The 19,789-nt window shown below is 39.2% G+C and overlaps 3 protein-coding genes across 5 annotated transcripts in view; 1 reads left to right on the plus strand and 2 right to left on the minus strand.

Moving 5' to 3' along the window:
* Positions 1 to 1,358, plus strand: part of LOC111269019 (uncharacterized) — a 4,707-nt gene extending 3,349 nt beyond the window's left edge. Inside the window, exon 3 of the transcript XR_015314431.1 lies at positions 886 to 1,358. The gene's annotated coding sequence lies outside the window, so the exon portion shown is untranslated. The remainder of the gene's footprint in view (positions 1 to 885) is intronic.
* LOC111269017 (protein FAM76A) lies at positions 448 to 7,666 on the minus strand. The gene is made up of 7 exons (XM_022848323.2): positions 5,686 to 7,666; positions 3,508 to 3,566; positions 3,146 to 3,256; positions 2,763 to 2,942; positions 2,344 to 2,482; positions 1,889 to 2,170; positions 448 to 1,736 (listed from the first exon to the last, which is right to left on the minus strand). Exons 1-7 carry the CDS (start codon positions 5,767 to 5,769, stop codon positions 1,620 to 1,622), a joined length of 972 nt encoding a protein of 323 aa, XP_022704058.1. The 5' UTR covers positions 5,770 to 7,666; the 3' UTR covers positions 448 to 1,619.
* A 140-nt stretch (positions 7,667 to 7,806) lies between these two features.
* Positions 7,807 to 16,159, minus strand: ABCB7 (ATP binding cassette subfamily B member 7). Of its 3 annotated transcripts, XM_022848318.2 has the most exons (13): positions 15,973 to 16,159; positions 14,883 to 14,912; positions 13,221 to 13,400; positions 12,770 to 12,932; positions 12,230 to 12,498; positions 11,604 to 11,780; positions 11,215 to 11,389; positions 10,378 to 10,544; positions 9,729 to 9,883; positions 9,349 to 9,478; positions 8,944 to 9,087; positions 8,646 to 8,777; positions 7,807 to 8,477 (listed from the first exon to the last, which is right to left on the minus strand). In XM_022848318.2, exons 1-13 carry the CDS (start codon positions 16,138 to 16,140, stop codon positions 8,253 to 8,255), a joined length of 2,115 nt encoding a protein of 704 aa, XP_022704053.1. In that variant the 5' UTR covers positions 16,141 to 16,159; the 3' UTR covers positions 7,807 to 8,252. The 3 variants fall into 3 exon arrangements, with proteins under 3 accessions (XP_022704053.1, XP_022704054.1, XP_022704055.1); XM_022848319.2 differs by lacking the exon at positions 14,883 to 14,912; XM_022848320.2 differs by lacking the exon at positions 14,883 to 14,912 and having other exon boundaries at positions 15,798 to 16,110.
* Between the last annotated feature and the right edge of the window lie 3,630 nt (positions 16,160 to 19,789).

Here is a 19,789-nt window from a genome sequence, read left to right on the forward strand (position 1 = left end):
GTACAATACATTGTTTTATACTCGCCGGGATTCGTTTATTGTCTAGCAAGTCTAGCTCACGTTCCCGTAATGTATTTATATATGTAGCAGGTGTAATGTCAATGATTTTTAATTTTATTACTATTTACGTTTCTTATTACTCAATAAGGGATGTTTTTTCCGTTTTATACCTTGAGAACAAATAACTACAGGCTCGTTTATTTACACACAAGTAGGTTCTCGGATCACAAACTTTATATAATCCGATAAATTAGTAGAAACTATCTAAATAGCATTTGGAATATAATAATAGTGGTTGCTTATTTTTAATAATGGAGACAAATCTTAAATGGAGTCTACAATGAGAAACGTACAATGGGTAATCATACACCATGAATTAGACCAGTTGAGGATCTCTGCCGAGCTTTTGACAACAAGGGGTAAAACGTAACGTGCAGTGGATAAATGTTTCCTTTTTTTTTTGGTTTGTAACCGAATACTTTTTGTGGTGGTGAACTATATGCATGATGTGGGCATGTGAAGCGAAGAGGCAGATCTTGAAAGGCCAGATAATTAATTTGCTCTTAATTTGAGCTCTCTGTTTAATAATAATAATAATAATCATAGCCATAAGTATTATTGTTAGTATAATAATTCCAATTCCTGCGAAAGCAGCGGCCTATATATTACGTACTTTCGCAGTAGCTACTAGAATCTGTTATCCTAGATAGCAAGCTCGTCACTTACATTGCCAGACAAGTATTCTTCCATGATAACTTAGTGGTGCTGTACAATTTAAATATTTGCGTATCATTGCTGACGATACTAATTCCCGCCCTTGACAACTTAGTGTGGCGATTTTCTCCAATCACTTATTTTATTTGTTTTTTTTCGTTTATATTTCAGAGGGACCACATGTTTAAGACAACTGAACGCAAACACTATTGCTATAATACGGAAAGTAAAAAGTTAACCTTTAAAACGGAACTTTAGATAGGTACATGTTATACTGACATAATATATAAGCTTTGTCCTGATATATGAGGTAAATGTGTGGCCCGTTTAATTGAAAACAGCTTAGTAATATTTCGCTTACGCAGGACAGTACTCTGATACAAATGTATCATCTTAATAGATAGCTAGCAATGTTAATCATTTTATCAAGGAGAGCGCACGTGCATTTATCAAGCTCTTAACTAAGAGTCATGCCATTATACGGTTACAAAATTTGCGCCCCGCTACACGGTTCAAGGAACATCGGGTTCGTGAAAAGAATTCTAGCTACTGCTTAGATTTTACCCTCTGAATCTTGTCATACAAAGAATAAACTTATTGTACTGCTGTGTAAACTAAGTGCAGTAATGGATTCAATACGCTAATGTTTTGCAATTTTCACTGTAGAAGCTACTTTTTAGTATGCTTTCTACGATTGACAGCCAAGACTGACAATATGTCGCCAAAGGGATTTGTAATCTGTCATCGTGTACAGGTTTTGTCACAAGAGCACATTCTTGCTTTTGTTCTCCACCAAACATTTCTTTAGAAGAGTTAGTTTCGAGGCCGGACATGTGTTACTTCTAGATGAGCCACGAATCGAAATGATACATGATAATGTTACGCGAACTCCTGGCGTGTTTCCACTACATCGTTGTATTCAACAGAGCGTTGCTAATTTCCATCTTCAGCTTCTTCGCTTTTGACTCTTTCTTCGCCTCTTTGTGCGCCACTACTTGTTTTTGTAGTGAGCGGCATTTTTCCTGAAGTTCAATATGATAAAAACACACGACTGTGTCTATGTGGTCATCACAATTATTATACCTTTTGTTGAAGGGCTGCTTATGAAAGTGCGTGATAGTGGTCTATAGAAATATAATTTTGAATCTCGCGACGACGATAATTCAATACAAACCTGCATTTCGTTCATCTGTTCAGCATGTCGCTTAACGGTATCTTGAAACTTGCTTCTCGCGTCACGATCTTGTTTGGCCATATCGGCTTTTAACTCGCAGATTTGCCTATCTTTAGCTATCAGTTGTTTGTCTTTCTCTGACAGCTGCCGCTGAAGACTGAGGACTTGGTCATTAAGTTTTGTGAGAGCCACTACATGATCAGAAGACGTGGGGTCAGGGAACAAGAGAGGTTTCGATGGCTTGATATCTTTTGTCTCTTTCTTTTCTTCCTCGACCGCCACCTAAAGATCCACATACGATTATAAAACAACAAGAAAAATATTAGAAATGACATTTTGTATATATCATGTGAAATATAGATAATCCATAAGCAATATTTGTTATCAATGAGACGACGACATATAGTTTACTGAATGACACCCACTTTGGGGTCACTATCCGAATGATGGCTTGCCTTTGTAACATCTGGCCGAAGCTTTCGGTCTCGATGAAAGTCGGGCGTTTTTTTTTCCTTTTTCTTGAGTCCGTTCTCTGGTAGTAGATTAGCAGTTGGAGGCGCAGTTGGACTCGTGCGACTTGAGCTCGCACGCATTCTGAAATAATATCAAAAGTGAAGAACGAAAAAGTAATGTTTTATAAGCAAGGCACCTTTCGGGATCACTTAGATTTGCTCAACGTGTGTCTACAAGGTGTTCGATGGATGCTTTTCTAGCTTGACTCCTTGTCATGCGATATGTCATTCGTATCTGTTACTAACGGCAAGTTAGCATAGACCTTATTCCATGTATGTATACATGTTAACAAGAAACCTTGATTTTTATAATAATAGCGTGGACCTTTATAGTACTTCGTGTCAACGTAATACAGTCGTACCTTCCAGAATCGGAGATTCTAGCTTTGGCGAGGGTCCTCTTCAGTGAAACCGTGCAGAGCCAGCAAAGCATCTTGCCTTCCCGTTTTTGCGTTTCGGAGTCCTTGCGATCGAATGCGCTCTTTTGTTTGCACTGCTCACATTGCACTGGCGCACCGTACTTCTTTTCGGAGTTCGTACACCTGATATTGGAATCAGATAATCAAATGCTGGTCAAAATTGAAGCGCGAGTTCAAAACAACGAACGTAATCAGAATTTAACGGGGATCTTCGTATGTATTTATTGAGACGATACTAGATTATCTCCAATTAGGATTTATTTCGATTATAATTAGCTCTGCCTTTAAAGTGCTATGCTTTAAGTATGTATATATAACCAGCACACCTTTGGCATTTGCTTCCGATGAAAGCTGCAACGAGATTGCAGTAATCACATGAGCGTGGTTTCCCGAATTGCCGCACGTTGTTTTCGCATTTAGCACAGATCGACCCCTTCCTGTATAGTACAGCAGTCATCCAATAATTACGTAGTTATAAAGGGTCCAGTTTACTTAGTTTAAGGATAAAAGTATCCACTTAAAACGTGGCCCAACGCAGCTGTTAAACAGGTTTTTGTCATCGTTAATTTGAAAACACGAGCTTTAATCTAAGACAATAATATCTCTGATAGGCCCGCGTCCCAAGTTAGGAAAAAGCTTTTTCCACACAACATTCATTTGCTGAAAACGAGAAAAGCAGTGTCCTTACCCTTCAGGTTGGAAATCTGCTCGACAGTACGTACATTTCACGTTAGCCTGCCGGCATGTCTGAAAAATAGCCGGAGACCAATCGCCTGTTAGCTTCAATAGTCACTGCATAAAATGAAAATAGATAGCAGTTCTTTTCTTAGCTGTTTAGCATAGAACCCAACGCAGTGGTAATAACCCGTAAGTTACCACAGCGTATACGAAAAGATATGTCTATGTATTGTAGATAATTGTATACAGTGAGAATTTGCAACCACTTTCATCCCTAAAAAGCTAGGTTACTATCTAAGATATTACTGATTTCGTTTTAGATATTGGTGTTCATATTTAAAAGAACGACTGCGTACTTCAAAACCTGCCGTACAATATGTGCCCGAATGCAATATTTGTTTCTCTAATTAATGTAGATTAATGGCGTATGTGTACAAGCTGTCAGCATGTTTTTATCATGTGATATTGACTTAACGCTGGCAACTTGAAAGCTAAACAAGCGTGTTTATAGGCGTCGCATAACACAGTGTCAGAAAACCATGAACAGCATAAGAATATATAAAATTTACGTAAATACCTATTCGCATTTTTCAGTGATTTGGTCGAAGACCTTAAAACAAGTTCTAAGAGTAGACTTGGCAATGTTCGCATAGTCTCTAATAGAACATGCTGCTATATTGTCCCCAAGTTGCGTAATTAACCTACGTTACAAGTATAAAGTCAAAATTGGAGAATGATTGCGCCACATGTGTAATAGAAGAAATAAAAAAAATTGTATTTAGGCATCAAAATGCTCCAGTGTTAATTAGGAAAATAATAATCGCTTACTGATGCATGTTTCGAACCATTTTCAAAATGAAAAACTCATCTGTTTTATCGAAGATATTTTTACTTGAAGCATTGCTATCGGTCAAAGAAGAAAGTTGTTCTTAATGTTAATGTTTGTTTTACGTCTAACCACAAGCGCCTAGTATCCTAAGAGAGGATACAATCGCTTTGTTGAATATATTTATAATCAGTTCTTCCAGCTGCTTCTGGCACTGATGTACAAACCAGATTTTAAAAATTCATACATCTGCATAATCTACACCGAGCGACTGGAAGCATAAACACAAAACGAAGGACTCAGAGCACAGTCTTTGAGATCAAAGCCGGCTGGCCTTAGACAACAACGTCACAGGCGCCCTGCTAGTAGCATGGTTCAGACTATGATAAGCCCCTCATAATAATTTTAAACAAAGATATGCAGTGTGAAGATTGCTATTTACTGGACTTTATTTGAACGGGATCTATGTACTATCTGCCAATGGAATATAGTAAGATAAGGATTATTGAACTGACCAGTAATTTGGATATATTAAAAACCTACAAAGAGATACGCTCTTATGGCCAAGCGACCGTAACCGAAATGGGTGATACGCGATGTAAGTCATCATTGCACTTCATGCTAGTGGAACTGTAGTTGCGATATGATATGGTTCAAAAGCTCCGTGATACGAATTATCGGTAGTATGTTCCTTACATATTATGCACAACGACGGCGTCATATTCGCAATCTCCCAGTTTATGCCCTTTCAGAAGTGTGTCGCCATTGAATTGCATTAGGTTAATTAAAAACGCACTACACTTTCTAGTATTTTTCTGACTGCAATTGGATACTCTCTATTTATTAGGCAACAAAGCATTATTTCTTGATATCGATAATGCTTTGTTTGAAAGGCTTTCACACCCAAGTCTTTCAACATGTTTGGTTACTATTCAACAAAAAAGCCATTAAAGACAGACAATTGTCGGTAATTACCTTGTATCGATCCATACAGCGATCTCATCGATGAGGTTTCGCTCTATGAAATTTTGAGTTCTCGCTCAGTCATTCACTCATCACAAACAGTTCTTGCTTTCATTTATTTCTACCAGAATTAAAGCAGAATCAAAGGGTGCCTGCTGCCTGCCAATATTCAACGCTCTTTCATTTGTTTATCATCAAAGGCCTGCAGGAGTTGCAGCAGTAGGCACCATAACTCTCCTATCACCGCCATATATGCGGCTTATCATTATATTCCTGCTGTTGTTTTCTTCAGAGTGATAAGTCTGTCTGTTTGCACCTACCCAGGATATCGACCTTACAACTGGTAGCGGTTTTACATTTTTTTAAGTATCATATTTGAATTGAAACGCTATTACTGACCTTGCACAGCTGTTGTCCCTGTGATAACTCTTCGAACGGGTGTCTGGAGTTGCACTTCGAACAAGCGAATAAGGCAGTAGACATTTTGACTTGTTCGTTCCGACTCAACAGGCCAGCAAGACACGTATGCTTTCCCGTTAGCAGAAATACTTCGTTGTACTTTACGGGTATCTGTCTCAACGTTGTGAGATAGAGTAGCTGGAACGGAATCTTTTTCAGAGACTGCCAATTCTGTTTCGTGTTCAGTGTCGTCTCGTTTTCCGGCGTTTGTACACACGGACACGCGCACAACACTTATCTGCCTGAGTAACAATAATAACAATATTATTAGAACGTGTATACTGGATATTTTTGCACGGGCGGTAGAGCGATCCTCACACCCGAGTCACCTGTGACAGCCACTCAGTCGATTGCATGTAGATAAATAGAAGGGTGATGGCGCCGATTCTACGAGTTCTGTTGATTCTGGCTTCTCGTTTTGTTCCGTACTCGCTGCTGCCACTACTGTTAAAATCACTACCACCTACCGAACTCTGGTTACAGTTAGGACAACAGACAGCGGCAGGGTACCAGAACCGACCACAACAGCTCAATGAGCTACCAAATATAAGTGTGTGTTTGTGTGTTATTGGAGTGGATATACTAGCTTGCTTTGTCGGGGTCCGCCTGCTCTCGCAGTTCAACAACAACAGCAACAACAGCAACAACACACAACGAACATCGTCTTCTCTGACGCTGCGGCCGCCGCCGCCACCACCACCATTCGACACCCACCAAAAACTAATGACACAATCACAACTACACACAAGCACACACCCAGTCATGTACACATGCCTAACAATATACGTCGATCGTTTCCCTGTGTAGCACGGAAGGTTGCAGGGAGAACACAGAGAACATGGGCGTAAGCACTTATTCGCCGATGTTGTTGTGCAGAACTGGCAGACGGATGAGGGATCGACAAAGAATAAAGAACAATAACAGAGCAGCAAGCAGAATGAGCTAAATGAATGAATGCATTCGTTCGTATGGCCGGCGACTCGGAAATATGATTCCGACAGACAGTCGATAGGCAGCTGAACTGTCTGTATGCGGGTTTAGGTAGTACGAAACTAGTTCTCTTATGATGACGATGGATGATAGTGAGCGTAAGCAAAAAGCTGACTGAGAGACGAGTTCGTGGCGCGCAAATAGCCAGCTGAGGTTGAGGCTAGCTAGTTTTAGTCACTTTAATTACTAATGACCTTCTTTTTTCGGCTGAAATACATAGCGAGCTGTAACGGTCATCTGTAAAAAATAGATTAGAATTGCTTTAATAATACATATAAAATGTTTTGCAGAAATTGGAATGTCGCAGTCTCCACAAAGAAAATCTGCTGAAACCTCTCAACCCTAGAGAGAGCGACATTGCTCTATGAAAACAGAATTCGAATAAACTACAACGAATATAATAGATAAACATTTGATCAATCAGCCTGTTTGGTTATCAGCGTATATCCATAAATAAAAATTCTCACTCAAGTTTCTTTTTACGACAAATCGATGACAGAGACGCCCATCTGAAATGAAATCTTTAGTTAATCAATATATTTTAGCTATTTACATCACCTTCCTGTGTCAAGGTTCTGTATCTCATACCAAACTCAAAATCTGAACAAAGAGTGCGGGCCATAACGTATGTAGCCGAGGGCCTTATTATGCAGGCCAGTAAGACAAAAAAATAAACAGGTTTGGTTTCAATCTTTGCATAATTATTTGTGTTATTGCTTAGGTGACTACATCGAAGTTTAATTGTCAAAACCTAATAATTAAAAGCAAGCCTTCCTAGGGTATACACAATTCCTTAGTTATCTCAAAATCTACGAACAGCAAACCCATGATTTAACTATAACACGTCTTTAGATAAGTTTGCTATATACTTAACACAGGTACGTCGAGGTACAACATCTTAGATACGAGTGATATTTCTGCAAACGTGAACAGGGCACATTTATATGGCTTAATTCAATCGCCTCTTGTGATCAGATTACTTTCCACATTTAAATTTCCCCGTCATGTTGGTGCCGTTTCACTTTTTCTGTTCATTTTTACGATATATGTGGTTGGAAGAATAACACGAACTTACGAATTAAATTGTCAAATTTTTTATTTCCGCATTCCGCGAAACATACGGCTCCAAACACTAGTATATCCGTATACACGTACTTGGTTACAACACCTAACAACTAAGTAACAGTGGAATTTTGCATAAAACAAATTTCTGTGTGGTATATACGACGCCAATAAATAATTCACGTTCGCTTTATAACGTCCTAGTGCCTAACGTTTTCATCGTTTTGAATAATTTGCGCTATACAGTCCACAACAGTTTGTGCAGTCACATTCGGCGGGTAAATTTTACATCTCATTCCAAATTCCCGAGATCTGTCTTATACTCCTACTCACTTGCAATAATTAATGGTCATCTTTTCCACCTATGTATTCTCTCAGGTCCTTCTTATGAACGAACAAAAATTTGTTGTACCGAAAAATAGGTGATTGAACAGCGATTGAATTAACTCGGGGATTCATTTCACCCTGTCACTAATCAGTGCCGCGTTATGTTGCTGATTCCAGAGGTGCGCATAGAAAGAGGATGGTTGCGCCAGAAGGCTCTTATGATTTCCCGATTCGATGATATAACCGTTGCGCAGGACAAAGATTTGGTCAGCGTCAACAATTGTTGATAATCTGTGAGCTATGCACAACGTCGTTTTGCCTGACGCAGCTCTCCCGAGGGCCATCATGATTTTCTAAATCATACAAAGGAGAGAGATATACATCAAGAAAATTTTTGAAAATCAGTCTTCAGCTTGCAGGGACGGTGGAACATCTGGAAGAAGGGCTTTTAATTGATTCGCGTATTACGTATGATAAATATTTACCGAACTAATTTCTTGCTACTAGACTAATTCGCTTACGTGTTCAGTGATGGAGTCAAGAGAACTTGTAGCTTCATCGAAGATAAGAATGGGTGCGTTTTTCAGAATCGCTCGCGCGATAGCGACTCGCTGCTTTTCGCCTCCAGAAAGTTTGAGACCGCGTTCACCAACCTGGAGGCGAAAGGTAAGGTACAATATATGTAAACGCTTGCGTTACAAGACAAACGTCTTTTCTAACAGTAATACATGTAGGCAGTGCGTATATTGAGCCACGAACATGCTTGCACTTAACTTCCCTTCTGACTAAAGATTAAATTCAAACCAAATCAGAAGGTACCTGAGTGTCGTATCCTTTAGCCCAGCCTTGGATAGAATCGTGAATCTCTGCCATCTTTGCAGCGCTTTCCACGTCTGCAGAGCTTTTAGTTAAATCACCGTAATTGAGATTGAATCGGATTGTGTCATGAAAGAGTACGGCTTCCTGAAGATAATACGGTATATATATTAGAGAAGGACATCTTTGTTATCTTTTTGTCTTAGGATGTTGTTCTAGACAAACACCTTAAAGCTAAACTGCATGTATGCTATATTTGATTCATTCTGACGCCCTAATCAAGTTAAAGAAATTGTTGTTTCTTTATCAAAGGCAATACTATGCGACCAAATAATACTTTGCCAATCATAAACGAGACTGCTCACTTATTATATTGTCGCAGGTATGTAGTTCAGAATAAATACTAACTTGTGGAACAACGGCAATATTTTGCCTCAAGCTCTCCAGGTTGACCTTTCTTATATCTTGACCGTTGATCAGAATGCGGCCGCTGATAGGATCAAAGAAGCGGTAAAGCAATCTCACTGTTGTTGATTTCCTATAATAAAACAATTAACAAGCGAAAAACGTTTATTTGAACCTACCATTAATGATGACTGCAAAGAAGGCTAAGCAAACTCTCATGTAAGTACGGAACACAACGTGTTGCACATTTTTCTTAGTTCAGTCAGAGCTATATCGCCCGCAAAAACTGGGCGGACAAATTTGCCGACAATGGCTACAGAAAATAAATACCTCTAATTTACTAAAGGCCCCGCTTAACTATGTTGGTAACCGATAAGACTTACCCGCTACCACTACCCCCTACTAAGGCGACTTTCTTCCCTGTTGCAATATTGAACGATACACCATCGAGTATTTTCTGGCCAGGAATATAGCCAAACGTGACGTTCTCGAATTCGATGTTTGCCTTCTCCTTAGTGACAATGAGTATAGGGCCATTCTGAAATAGAAGCACATCTATATTAACGCTACTGTAAGCGCTTGTAGTACATTGCCGCCTTATACGTTACTATTTGTGTATTTATACTATCGAAACATAACTTGTATGTGGTTTTTGTCAAAGTGATAACCAAATTCAAATAAAAGCGATTTCTGTGAAACTTAAGGGTTCATTCTGCGCGGAAAACTGTACGATAAATTCATCATATATATATATATATATATATATATATATATATTATAGTAGTATAAGTATACATATATATAAAATGACTTAACAAAAAATATTTAAGATTTAAAATATACCGATCAAATTCTTTTTCTACTACATTTCTACTTACTTCAACTACAGTTATATAGATAACGTCTTCATAACCGAACTTCGCTAATCAGGTAGATCTTTGAATATAATAACTGATGAAACAGGTAAGCGTAGTTTGGCTATTTAGAACTTACTTTAATTTCTGACTTTTCAAGATTTATGCCGGCATGTACCTGTACACTGCTGATCATAGTTTCCATTTGTGATAACGCAAACATAGTTCGCATGTCGATTAACGCCTGACGGACTTCGCGGTATACGGACCCAAGAAAGTTCAACGGCAAGGACAGCTGGAAAAGGAGGCCGTTTACCATGACGAGGTCACCCACAGTTAGGTGTTCTGAAAAAGCATTAGCGGATATTTCTTAAGTTAGGTGCGGTACTAAAGTATTCGCTGGTTTTTGATGTTCATTCGAATTCGATCTGTAGTAATTGGACTGCTTTCAAAATAGTTTATTGATATAAGGCGCACTTAGAGTTGTTATTAATCCTTAGTACAAAAGGAATCATTCCCATTTCTTGCTTACGTGCAGCCAGTGATGGTTACTGTCGTTTACTCTGTTTTTTATTTTTGTTGTTTACACACATGACAGACTAATAATCATTTGCCACCCGCATAGGCCAAGTCATTCTTAAGCTCAACTGTAAATATTTTCCGGTCTTAAAATTAAAATGTTTATCTGTTTACTTGTTACGCCCCGTAGGACATCAATGGACCCATTAATATCAGAAAACGTGTTAGAGCCTAGTGAGCTAGATAGCTTTAGTCAGTGATGAATAAGACAATAGCTTCAGTTTGAAGTTTTTATCAGGTGATTTTTTTTAACTATATATGTATTATATGTTGATATATAAAGGTCCCGATTAAAAATCAAGGAATTTGCGTTTTCAGAATGCAACCCCAAAAGTTCGTTCAAGTGTGAGTCCTATTGAATCAAAGGTATTGTTAGATATAATAAGGGCAAATTACATGAATACCACATAAAGATGCATAGATTGTTAACACTTACCGCCAATAATTTCGTTACAGGCGAGATACATAATGGTCGCCAGTGATGCGCTAAAGATAGCGTTTTGGCCAAAATTAAGTGCTGCCAACGAGGTTGTTGTTTTTAGAGAGGCCTTTTCGTAGTCACCCAAAATGGCGTCGTACTGCTGAACTTCATACTTTTCATTATTAAAGTACTGAAATGATTAACACAGGTAATATTTATGTTAAAATATGACCGTGATGTGGCTCTTCTCAAACAAATTAACTTTTAAAGTTGAGTGACGAATTAGCCGTTATAATATGCTGATATCGAAAATATTCTTGTATGACTGTATTTTATAATATATTTAATTTCAGTAAATAAATGAATAATGGAAGTTCACAAAAAAGCAATTGAATGCTCACTACCTTAACCGTCTCATAGTTCATCAGCGAGTCGATAGCTCGAGAACCTGCACGGTTGTCGGCCTTGTTCATGTCAACACGAAACTGAGTTCGCCATTGCGTAACTGCCAGGGTGAATGCCGTATAAGAACTAATGCATCCTAAGGTGACCATCGCGAACTGACCTCCACATTTGTACCACTAAAATGTAATGGACCTGTTCGTAAACGTTTATCTAGTTCTAAAAGATAAGACATTAACTGCGTCAGATGCAATACCTAAACAGCTAACTAAGGAGACCATGAACCTTACATAATACATTGACAGAATGATTTAAATGGTCTAAATCTCCAACGTTTCTGTGCTTTTTGAAACAACTAAGAACCGCGAGAAATAATCTTACATTCTGCGATAGAATATCATGCAAATTTCATATTAGATGTGAGACGAAAGCATCCCAGAAAAAAAGCATTATTCTATGATGCTTTTTCTTTTTTAAATATTTCCTTTTATTATTCTATAAGTAAATATAGAATATATAAATTCTATAAGTTAGAAATAAGGTGGACAACAGCAACTGTGTGCTTTGCCTTGACCAGGCGAAACTGCACCAAAATCGAGACAAACGAACTCATTTTAGAGAAACTTACGAGGATCGTGCTAACAAGTGCGACCTCAACTATTGTCGGCACTACATTAAAAACTAAAGCTGTAAGGACGAAATTAATTCCTCGAGTGCCGCGATCCATCGCCTTTGAGAGGGCGCCTGTCTGACGCTGGAGATGAAATCCCAAGTCAAGATTGTGAAGATGGCTAAATAGACCTCTACCCATTGAGCGGATAGAGTGTTGTGCTACTGAAGCAAATACAGCATTACGCAACTCGTTGAGGCCAGACGATCCGGCTCGAACCAGGCCAACTGAAAAACGATTTGAAATTCGTACGCTAAATCCCATTTAAACTGTATTTGAATAAGCTATAAAGATAAATTTACAAACATTTTATTCTAATCAGCAGTTGATGGAGCTATTTTGCTAATCAACTCATAGCCCATCATATCAACTGACGCTAGAATGTATTCTATGAATTGAGATACTGAAGCGACACTTAATGGCTGTAATTTTCATAAATCATAAATTACTGTGAGCAGATATCCGTAGAATGAGTGCCAGCTAGCGTACGGTACTTACAAGCAAGTACAAGAGCGAAGGCAGTGGAGGCGATAGCCGAAGGAACATCACCAAAGTGAAGCTTGCTTCCCGTGTATTCGTTTAAACTGTCGACGAGGTATTTGAAAATGAATGGAACCGACACGTTCATCAGTTTTGCGGCTACCAGGATACCCAACGCCGACTGAAACAACATTTAACACTTAATAATAGTGACGAAATAATAGTAACTGAAAGGAGCGCAAGAACAAGTAAGCGAACAGTTCTCATTGAGTTAAAGATTATCTCTGCGTCATTTCTAAAGGCATGGCCCTATTCTACTTAATGCTACCAATTTGGTTAATTCTGCAATAAATCGAATCACCGGCGCATCTTACCTACAAAAAAATATGTTGGCGTGTTCGAATCATACACATGGTATCCTATCACGGCCACTTGTACTTTACATTAGAAGTATATACATATACTTTACCAAGACTGTTCGTCGGATGTGTGGCTTGTCCTTAGGCCAAATGTACTTGAACATTTCGCGCACAATTTTCCATCCTGTTATTTTGTCCCTGTCGACATCAATCTTTGGTGTGATAAGCGAAGAGTTATGGTCGTGGTCATGTTTCGATACACGACTTAGTTGGACGGTGCGTGTTAAAATCTAAATGGACCACGCAGACACCTCATTAGTTTTGTTTGTATAGGCTGACTTTTATCCTACACGGCCACTGCCAAACCGTATATAGCATGCAGATACTAGAATATCCGCTAATAAGCTCCCTTAAATGTATTAAACGGCAGCGCGCGTGAACTTAAACGGTGATTGCTATAAGAGGTACGTATAGGTAACCGGCTTATTTCTTACGACGTACTTGTTGGACTTAAATGCCAATTTACTGACAAAACCACATAAATATTGACATTCGTACATTAATATTTTAAAAAATGCCTTTTGGAAGTCTGCTGAAAGGGTGCACCGTTATGAGAATCAACGTTTTTGCCCCTACACTTATTCAGCCAGTACAGACTGATTACAATATTCGAGCTGTGGAAGAAAAAAACCAATTTAATTTCGAATCCACTTCGCATAGTCGAGAGCTGTCACCTGAGTCACAAAGTATTCTGCGATTAAACAAAGTATCTGCTTTATAACGGTACCATTATTCTTGAGCGTAGCTAACAAGATTGTTGTAACAGCTGCGGAGAACGACGTTAACCCCGAAGAAGATAACACCAAGTTATACTGAAGTCATATTTGGTCTCTCCTGGACATGACGAATAAATAAAGAAGTATCTTAAATGCATATAATTAGGAATATTAACTAATTGTGCGGAAGAATTAGAAGCATTGTAGAAGAAGCTCTGTGGAGAATCGAAAAGTTGAAGCCCGACGCAGTACTAAGGAGCTACGCAAAAGCGTGTGAATGTAGTTGGGATTTTTAACAGTGGGGGGAAAAAATAGGTATTAGCCGTAATCTGTGAAGTTAATTTACTCAAAATGAAATGCTAACAATATGGCAATACCAATTCTAAATGGAAATCGGCAATGTTAATAATAGCACAAATAAAATGCCTGCACGCGCAGGTACTTTCCGTGTTTTATGCGATACTGCCCTTTCGTCAACTTGTATTATTCAAAGCAAAGGCAGAACATAAAGATATACCACGACAGTTTTGTTCTTTTTCACAAAGAGCCTGAAGCCTGAAGCTGAATAGTATTAAGTTAAAAAATACTAAAAATAAAAAGGTAGCAAAAAATCAAAATCAGTTAATTTTTGCTCGTCGCAAAAATACAATGGCACGACGACGGAGTCGCAGAATCTACATAGGCCAATGAGTCACACCTACTAAAGGCTATGAGTTATGAACGTGCAGAAGGTTGCTATGATATCGACCTTGACACGGGATGGCAACATTTTGCAATACCCGCTCAAAATGCTTAAAAAGCGATTCTAATAAGAGACGTTAGGCAAACTAATGGTCAATGAAGTAAAATGACTTTATAAAAAGCTACAATAAAGACCTCAATTCGGCAAGCTGATTTAGCTCGGCAATTGAGTCTTTAAGCTCGATTGAATGTAGTTACACGAAACCGAGCACCATTTAGGCTAATATGGTAGATTTATTGGACGTGCAACGATACCTTGTGCGGAGCCTTGGGAAGCACACGCAGCTGCGAAAGACGAGATTCCATTACAATTATATTCGGTTCCATAGAGTAAGGCATAAAAAGTCGGTGTATATATCTACACATTTTATAGAAATACATGGCTGAAATGCTTTGAAGTTTTATATATTACGCAATGCATGTACGATCGTATTAACTGTTTTGTAAGTCGACAGCTTCACGATATCCCAAACCCATTGTTACTTGTGACTAATTAATAATTTTGATGAATTTGGCCTTTTACTCTAAAAATATGTTCGCTATGATTATCAACTGATAATACAGTAAAACATATAAATCTGATAATTTTATTTATTGCTCCTTCAAAAGAATAAGCTACTGCTCCAGGAAAATTCCAAAGTGTCTGCAGGTTGCCCAAGTAGAAATGCCCCAGCCAATTTTTCGAAAGAATGATCTCAGATATGATCAGTTGGCCCTAAGTTGGAGGTGAAAGCATATCAAAAAAATTTCACATTTCACTTTTGCGGAGTTTTGTGCAACATCATGTTTTACTGCTGCATCTAAACTTCATTACAAAAAGACCAGATGTCTTGAGACGTTTTTTTAATAATTCTCTCCAGTCAATTAAAACTTTGATCTGAATGAGACACTTCTACATTAATTATAGTATGTTGCTCAAAACAGTTAACCAGAATGTGTTTGAATACAGATCAACGAAGCAGCCTTTGTAGATTATCTGTTGCAAACATAAAACTGCGTTCTCGTTGTGGAAATGTGTGCGAATATCTGACAGGATCGAACCTAATGAAAGAGCTAAATAGAATCTGCATATGGCAATTGATCCGGTGAGTCATGAGCTTATAGACCAGCAACACACAAGTCATATCACTATTTCAATATAGTTCATTAATATAAACTGCCTTATTATACCTAATATGTAGGTACCAATGTTCCAGAGCCTATGTGGGTGTACTGTCATGTTATCATTTCTGCGCAGGGTTATATAACGTCATGACATCAAAATCGAACACCAATATCCGCAGTGACCGACTGGCCAGAATTTCAACCACTGTTCGAAGTGGGCTCAACCTAAGTCCATATAAACCTTTTTGCGCACGACGAAATTATCCGCACTGAACCTCGATGGTTGTAAGGAGGTAGTGTGTCTCTTAGGCACTAATTGAACTAATGGGGGTCCCCGACAAGGCCGTAAAACACACCAAGCCCGCAGGGTCCCTGCGCCCCGTAGCGCAGCTCCTAAGCACACGGACATTTTTGTTTTGCATTGCTGCGGCGAAGCGCGGCCAAATTTGAATCACTACCACCACAAAAAGCGTGACCAATAGCGGGCAAGCGGTGCTTTGGTAAATACTGGAAAATTCTCACAATGCATGTGCATAGTAAGTATGAATAAACGAAGTAATCGTTTTGTTCAGCGTTAAATAATTATCAAAAATAATAATGATAAGCAGAAAAATTGCAAATTACTATCAAAGTTAATAACTAATACTGTTTTACAGGTGTGTTACATAAACCGGAGATAAGCTTAGGCAGACCCTCGTCGATTAGACTTCTAGTGGAAGAAGCTAAAATCATCTTTTAATTGCACATGTTAAGAGAGGTAGAGACAGACTCCTAGTGGAAGCAACGTTTTGTAGCGCTAAAACTAATGAGGTGGTTGGCTTACTTGTCTATGTGGAAGGTATACTTAAAAGAGCGCTTCGGCTGAAGGAAAGGGTGCGGTATTCCCATTTACACTTTCATCGCTGCCCCATTACCAATGGCACGAAACGTTTGTATGTAGAGTGAATGAGATTAAAAATAAAAGAGATAAAAAATAAGAGAGGTAAAAAAATGTATGCAGAGTTCTACGTTAATCTTTAGAGTTTAATAGAGTTTTGCGTTAGACATTGCTACAAACGGCACCAGTTTTGTACTGGGAATTAAAGTTCTACGAACTAGAACTTGTTCAACTATTACATAGTGTGTCACCCAAAAGCTTTGTTGCTATCGGATACAGGTAGCTGTTAAATTTCGTAAGCAGGTGAAGGAAAGTAGCGGTCGACATCACCGAAGTCACCGCTACTAGTTATAGTCCCCTTACTATTAACTGACAAGTAAAACGTTTATTTACTTAGAATGTAATCATCGCAGGTACTGTACGTTGCCGGCGTAGGCTGCAGCACTCATGTGATTCACGCATACCGTTGGCATCACTAACTTGGACCTGTAGGCAGGACCATTATAAACCGCGTCGTTTGTTTTTTATTACTGCCACCCCGTCAGGTCTGCTTTGCTATTTTTTTACATTTTGCCTTGGTAGACCACTGCTAAAGAATTAAACAAGCGTCTTCCTGACTAGTGGGTCATCTTTGTATGCGAAACTCTGCATGTACATATTTGTATGTAAGCTTTTGGTTTCCAGCTGTTTGAGTCAATGGTGAACTAGGACATTGCCACACAAGAATCTGCTTTTTTTCTGTACTTCAACACTGTTCTTTTTAGGAGGGACTCTGCATAAAAAACAATGTTTTCTCGATACAATGTAAATGTACATTATAAATGGTTCGTTGTAAAAACGCTGCTTCATAGTTTAGATTATTCATCTAAATTTTTACAGTCATCTCGCTTCCATGTTAGTAATACGTCTTGGTTAGATCTTTGCGTAGTACTTTTTGTCACACACACTCTTCTTTCACTGTAGAAATATCTGCGCTTACGACGAAGGCGTTAGTTTCAAACATTGATCCAGTCCATGATTGAATGTCCGGAACGGCCAGTAGTACTTGAATTACTAATAAAATGGAATAATTTGGGTAATCACTCGATTGTCAATTCATCATGTTTTGTAGTATCAGATCATACAGATCGCGTAGCTTAGGGGAAAACACTGAAGAGTTTAGGGCACATTTCAATCACTAGGTTCGAGTCCTATACTATTTTAGGATGCGTTTTAAGTTGATCCTACGTAACGCGTGAATGAAATGAATTTTGTTGTCTTCATAGAAAAATTCACTATTTTTATTGTGAACTTTATATTAGATTCAAAGATAAAAAGACAACAGTTACATTTTTCCGGTTTTGCTTAAGCTAAAATCGCAGAAATAGATAATTAATGTGCGTATTCTGGCGACGAATTTTTTAATGTGATCTTCTGTTGTTTGTGTCCAAATGAAGACATCAAGGACAGTGACGTTTACGTTGAGCAGAAATCATACATTTTCATTAAGCTAAAGGTTAATTGGTGTAGACACCGTACTCAGTGACAGCAGAAAGCACTGATATGTGCCCGTTCATAAACCAGAGACGGTTTAAGGTGTGAGTCCGGTTCTATACTCTCAGCGCATGTTATACAAAGCACCAAGAAAAGAACTTATCCCAGCATTTTATGAAGACTCGCATGAGCAATGGACGCGTAAGTGCCAGTGAGACGTAAAGGCCATTTCGATGTCTGTACACGGCTGGAGAGATCGCAGCGTGTTAGCCTGAGAGCCTCAAGGAAGGAACCTATAACCCTCTGAGGAGGGTCCTCCTTCTAGGAAGCTATTAGAGAAATGATTCTCGTTGTCGCTGTTAGATATCCTTGTAGCCAGCGCCGTTTCTACACCCATCGGTATTCACGGGATGCGTAAGAGACGAGATGCGTCGACCGGCAATGGACGAGACAACCCGGGGTCTCTCAACGAGGCCTGCTGCTTTCTTTACGTTTTTGAGCTGATGCAAGCAAGAAGTAAGAAATTGTACCGCTTTTACTTTCACTTTACCCCAGGAAGCAGTGAAGTAAAAGTGCGAGATCAGGACACACAACTCCTGACTCTCGTTCACTCCGTTCTGACGGCATCCGTTTAGCTGCTCTACTGAGTGTTGCCGGCTCTCTTGTAGTGAGCCATATTTTGTGAGCTACCTTTGATGGGTTCCGACTCCTGATCACGCCCATTTCCGGCGCGATTTCCGGAAACGTTCGGGCGCCCGGTTGACCAAGCGGCTGCTATGTCGTGGCGCTGCTGCTTTTATGTCTGGCGCAACTTCCAATCCCTGGGAGTCAGCTGCCTGCGCTCCTTTGGTCCCTTTGCTGCCCGGTGTATGGAGGCGAGGGCGGCTCCTGCTGCAGCATTGATGATGCGCGTTCTGCCGAATGCTCGCGTTTGCGCAGCGGCGAGGGCGCTGAACCGAGCTGCAAGTCGTTCACGTTAGCCCAGCGCCTCCTTCCGCCGTTTCCAGCATCGAGCTACTGAACTATGGCGTGGATAGTTTAGAGAGAACGCTACAGGATGTCGCAGTGGCATAGTTGGCGCACCATCATGAAGCAACATCGGTGGACGCAACGGTGATGATGATAAGCTTTTGCTGAAAAGATACGCTTTCTAACAGTGTGATAGTCGTAAATGAACATTTAACGTCTTCGCGTATAAGAGATTTTCGTACCATCTCGCCACGCATGATAGAGGGATAGACAGGAAAGTGGGAAGGGGTCGCTAAACCCGTGTGCTCTATAAATTTGAGGAGGAAACGCTGGGAGAAAGCAAGCCGGAAAGAAGGGAAAAACAAATGGCTAAAGTAAACATTGTATCTATTCGTCGTGAAGAGTCGAGTGATCTCCAAGTGAATGCATGAATTAGTACAGAAATATGTGTGTAATATTATTATTTATATCGCACTCACCTATAGGTTTTCTGATGTATATATGAATTACTTTTATTTTTTCTTAGATAGTGACTACTGGCGTTTGGTATGAAACTAATTTATTTTTAAAATGGCTACCTGATTTAGTTAAGCTAATGACTTTGAAGAAAATCAAACTGAACGAGTTTTGGATTTTAATCTGTCAAATGTCTTAGAGTAAATAAATCTGTAAATAATCTGCATATTCCCGGAGAGGTCCTGCTTTTTAGCACAGTTGCATCTGGATATGTGTATGACGC

This window comes from Varroa jacobsoni, unplaced genomic scaffold, assembly GCF_002532875.2.
Source record: "Varroa jacobsoni isolate VJ856 unplaced genomic scaffold, vjacob_1.0 scaffold_1344, whole genome shotgun sequence".
In the NCBI taxonomy this organism is placed as follows: domain Eukaryota; kingdom Metazoa; phylum Arthropoda; class Arachnida; order Mesostigmata; family Varroidae; genus Varroa; species Varroa jacobsoni.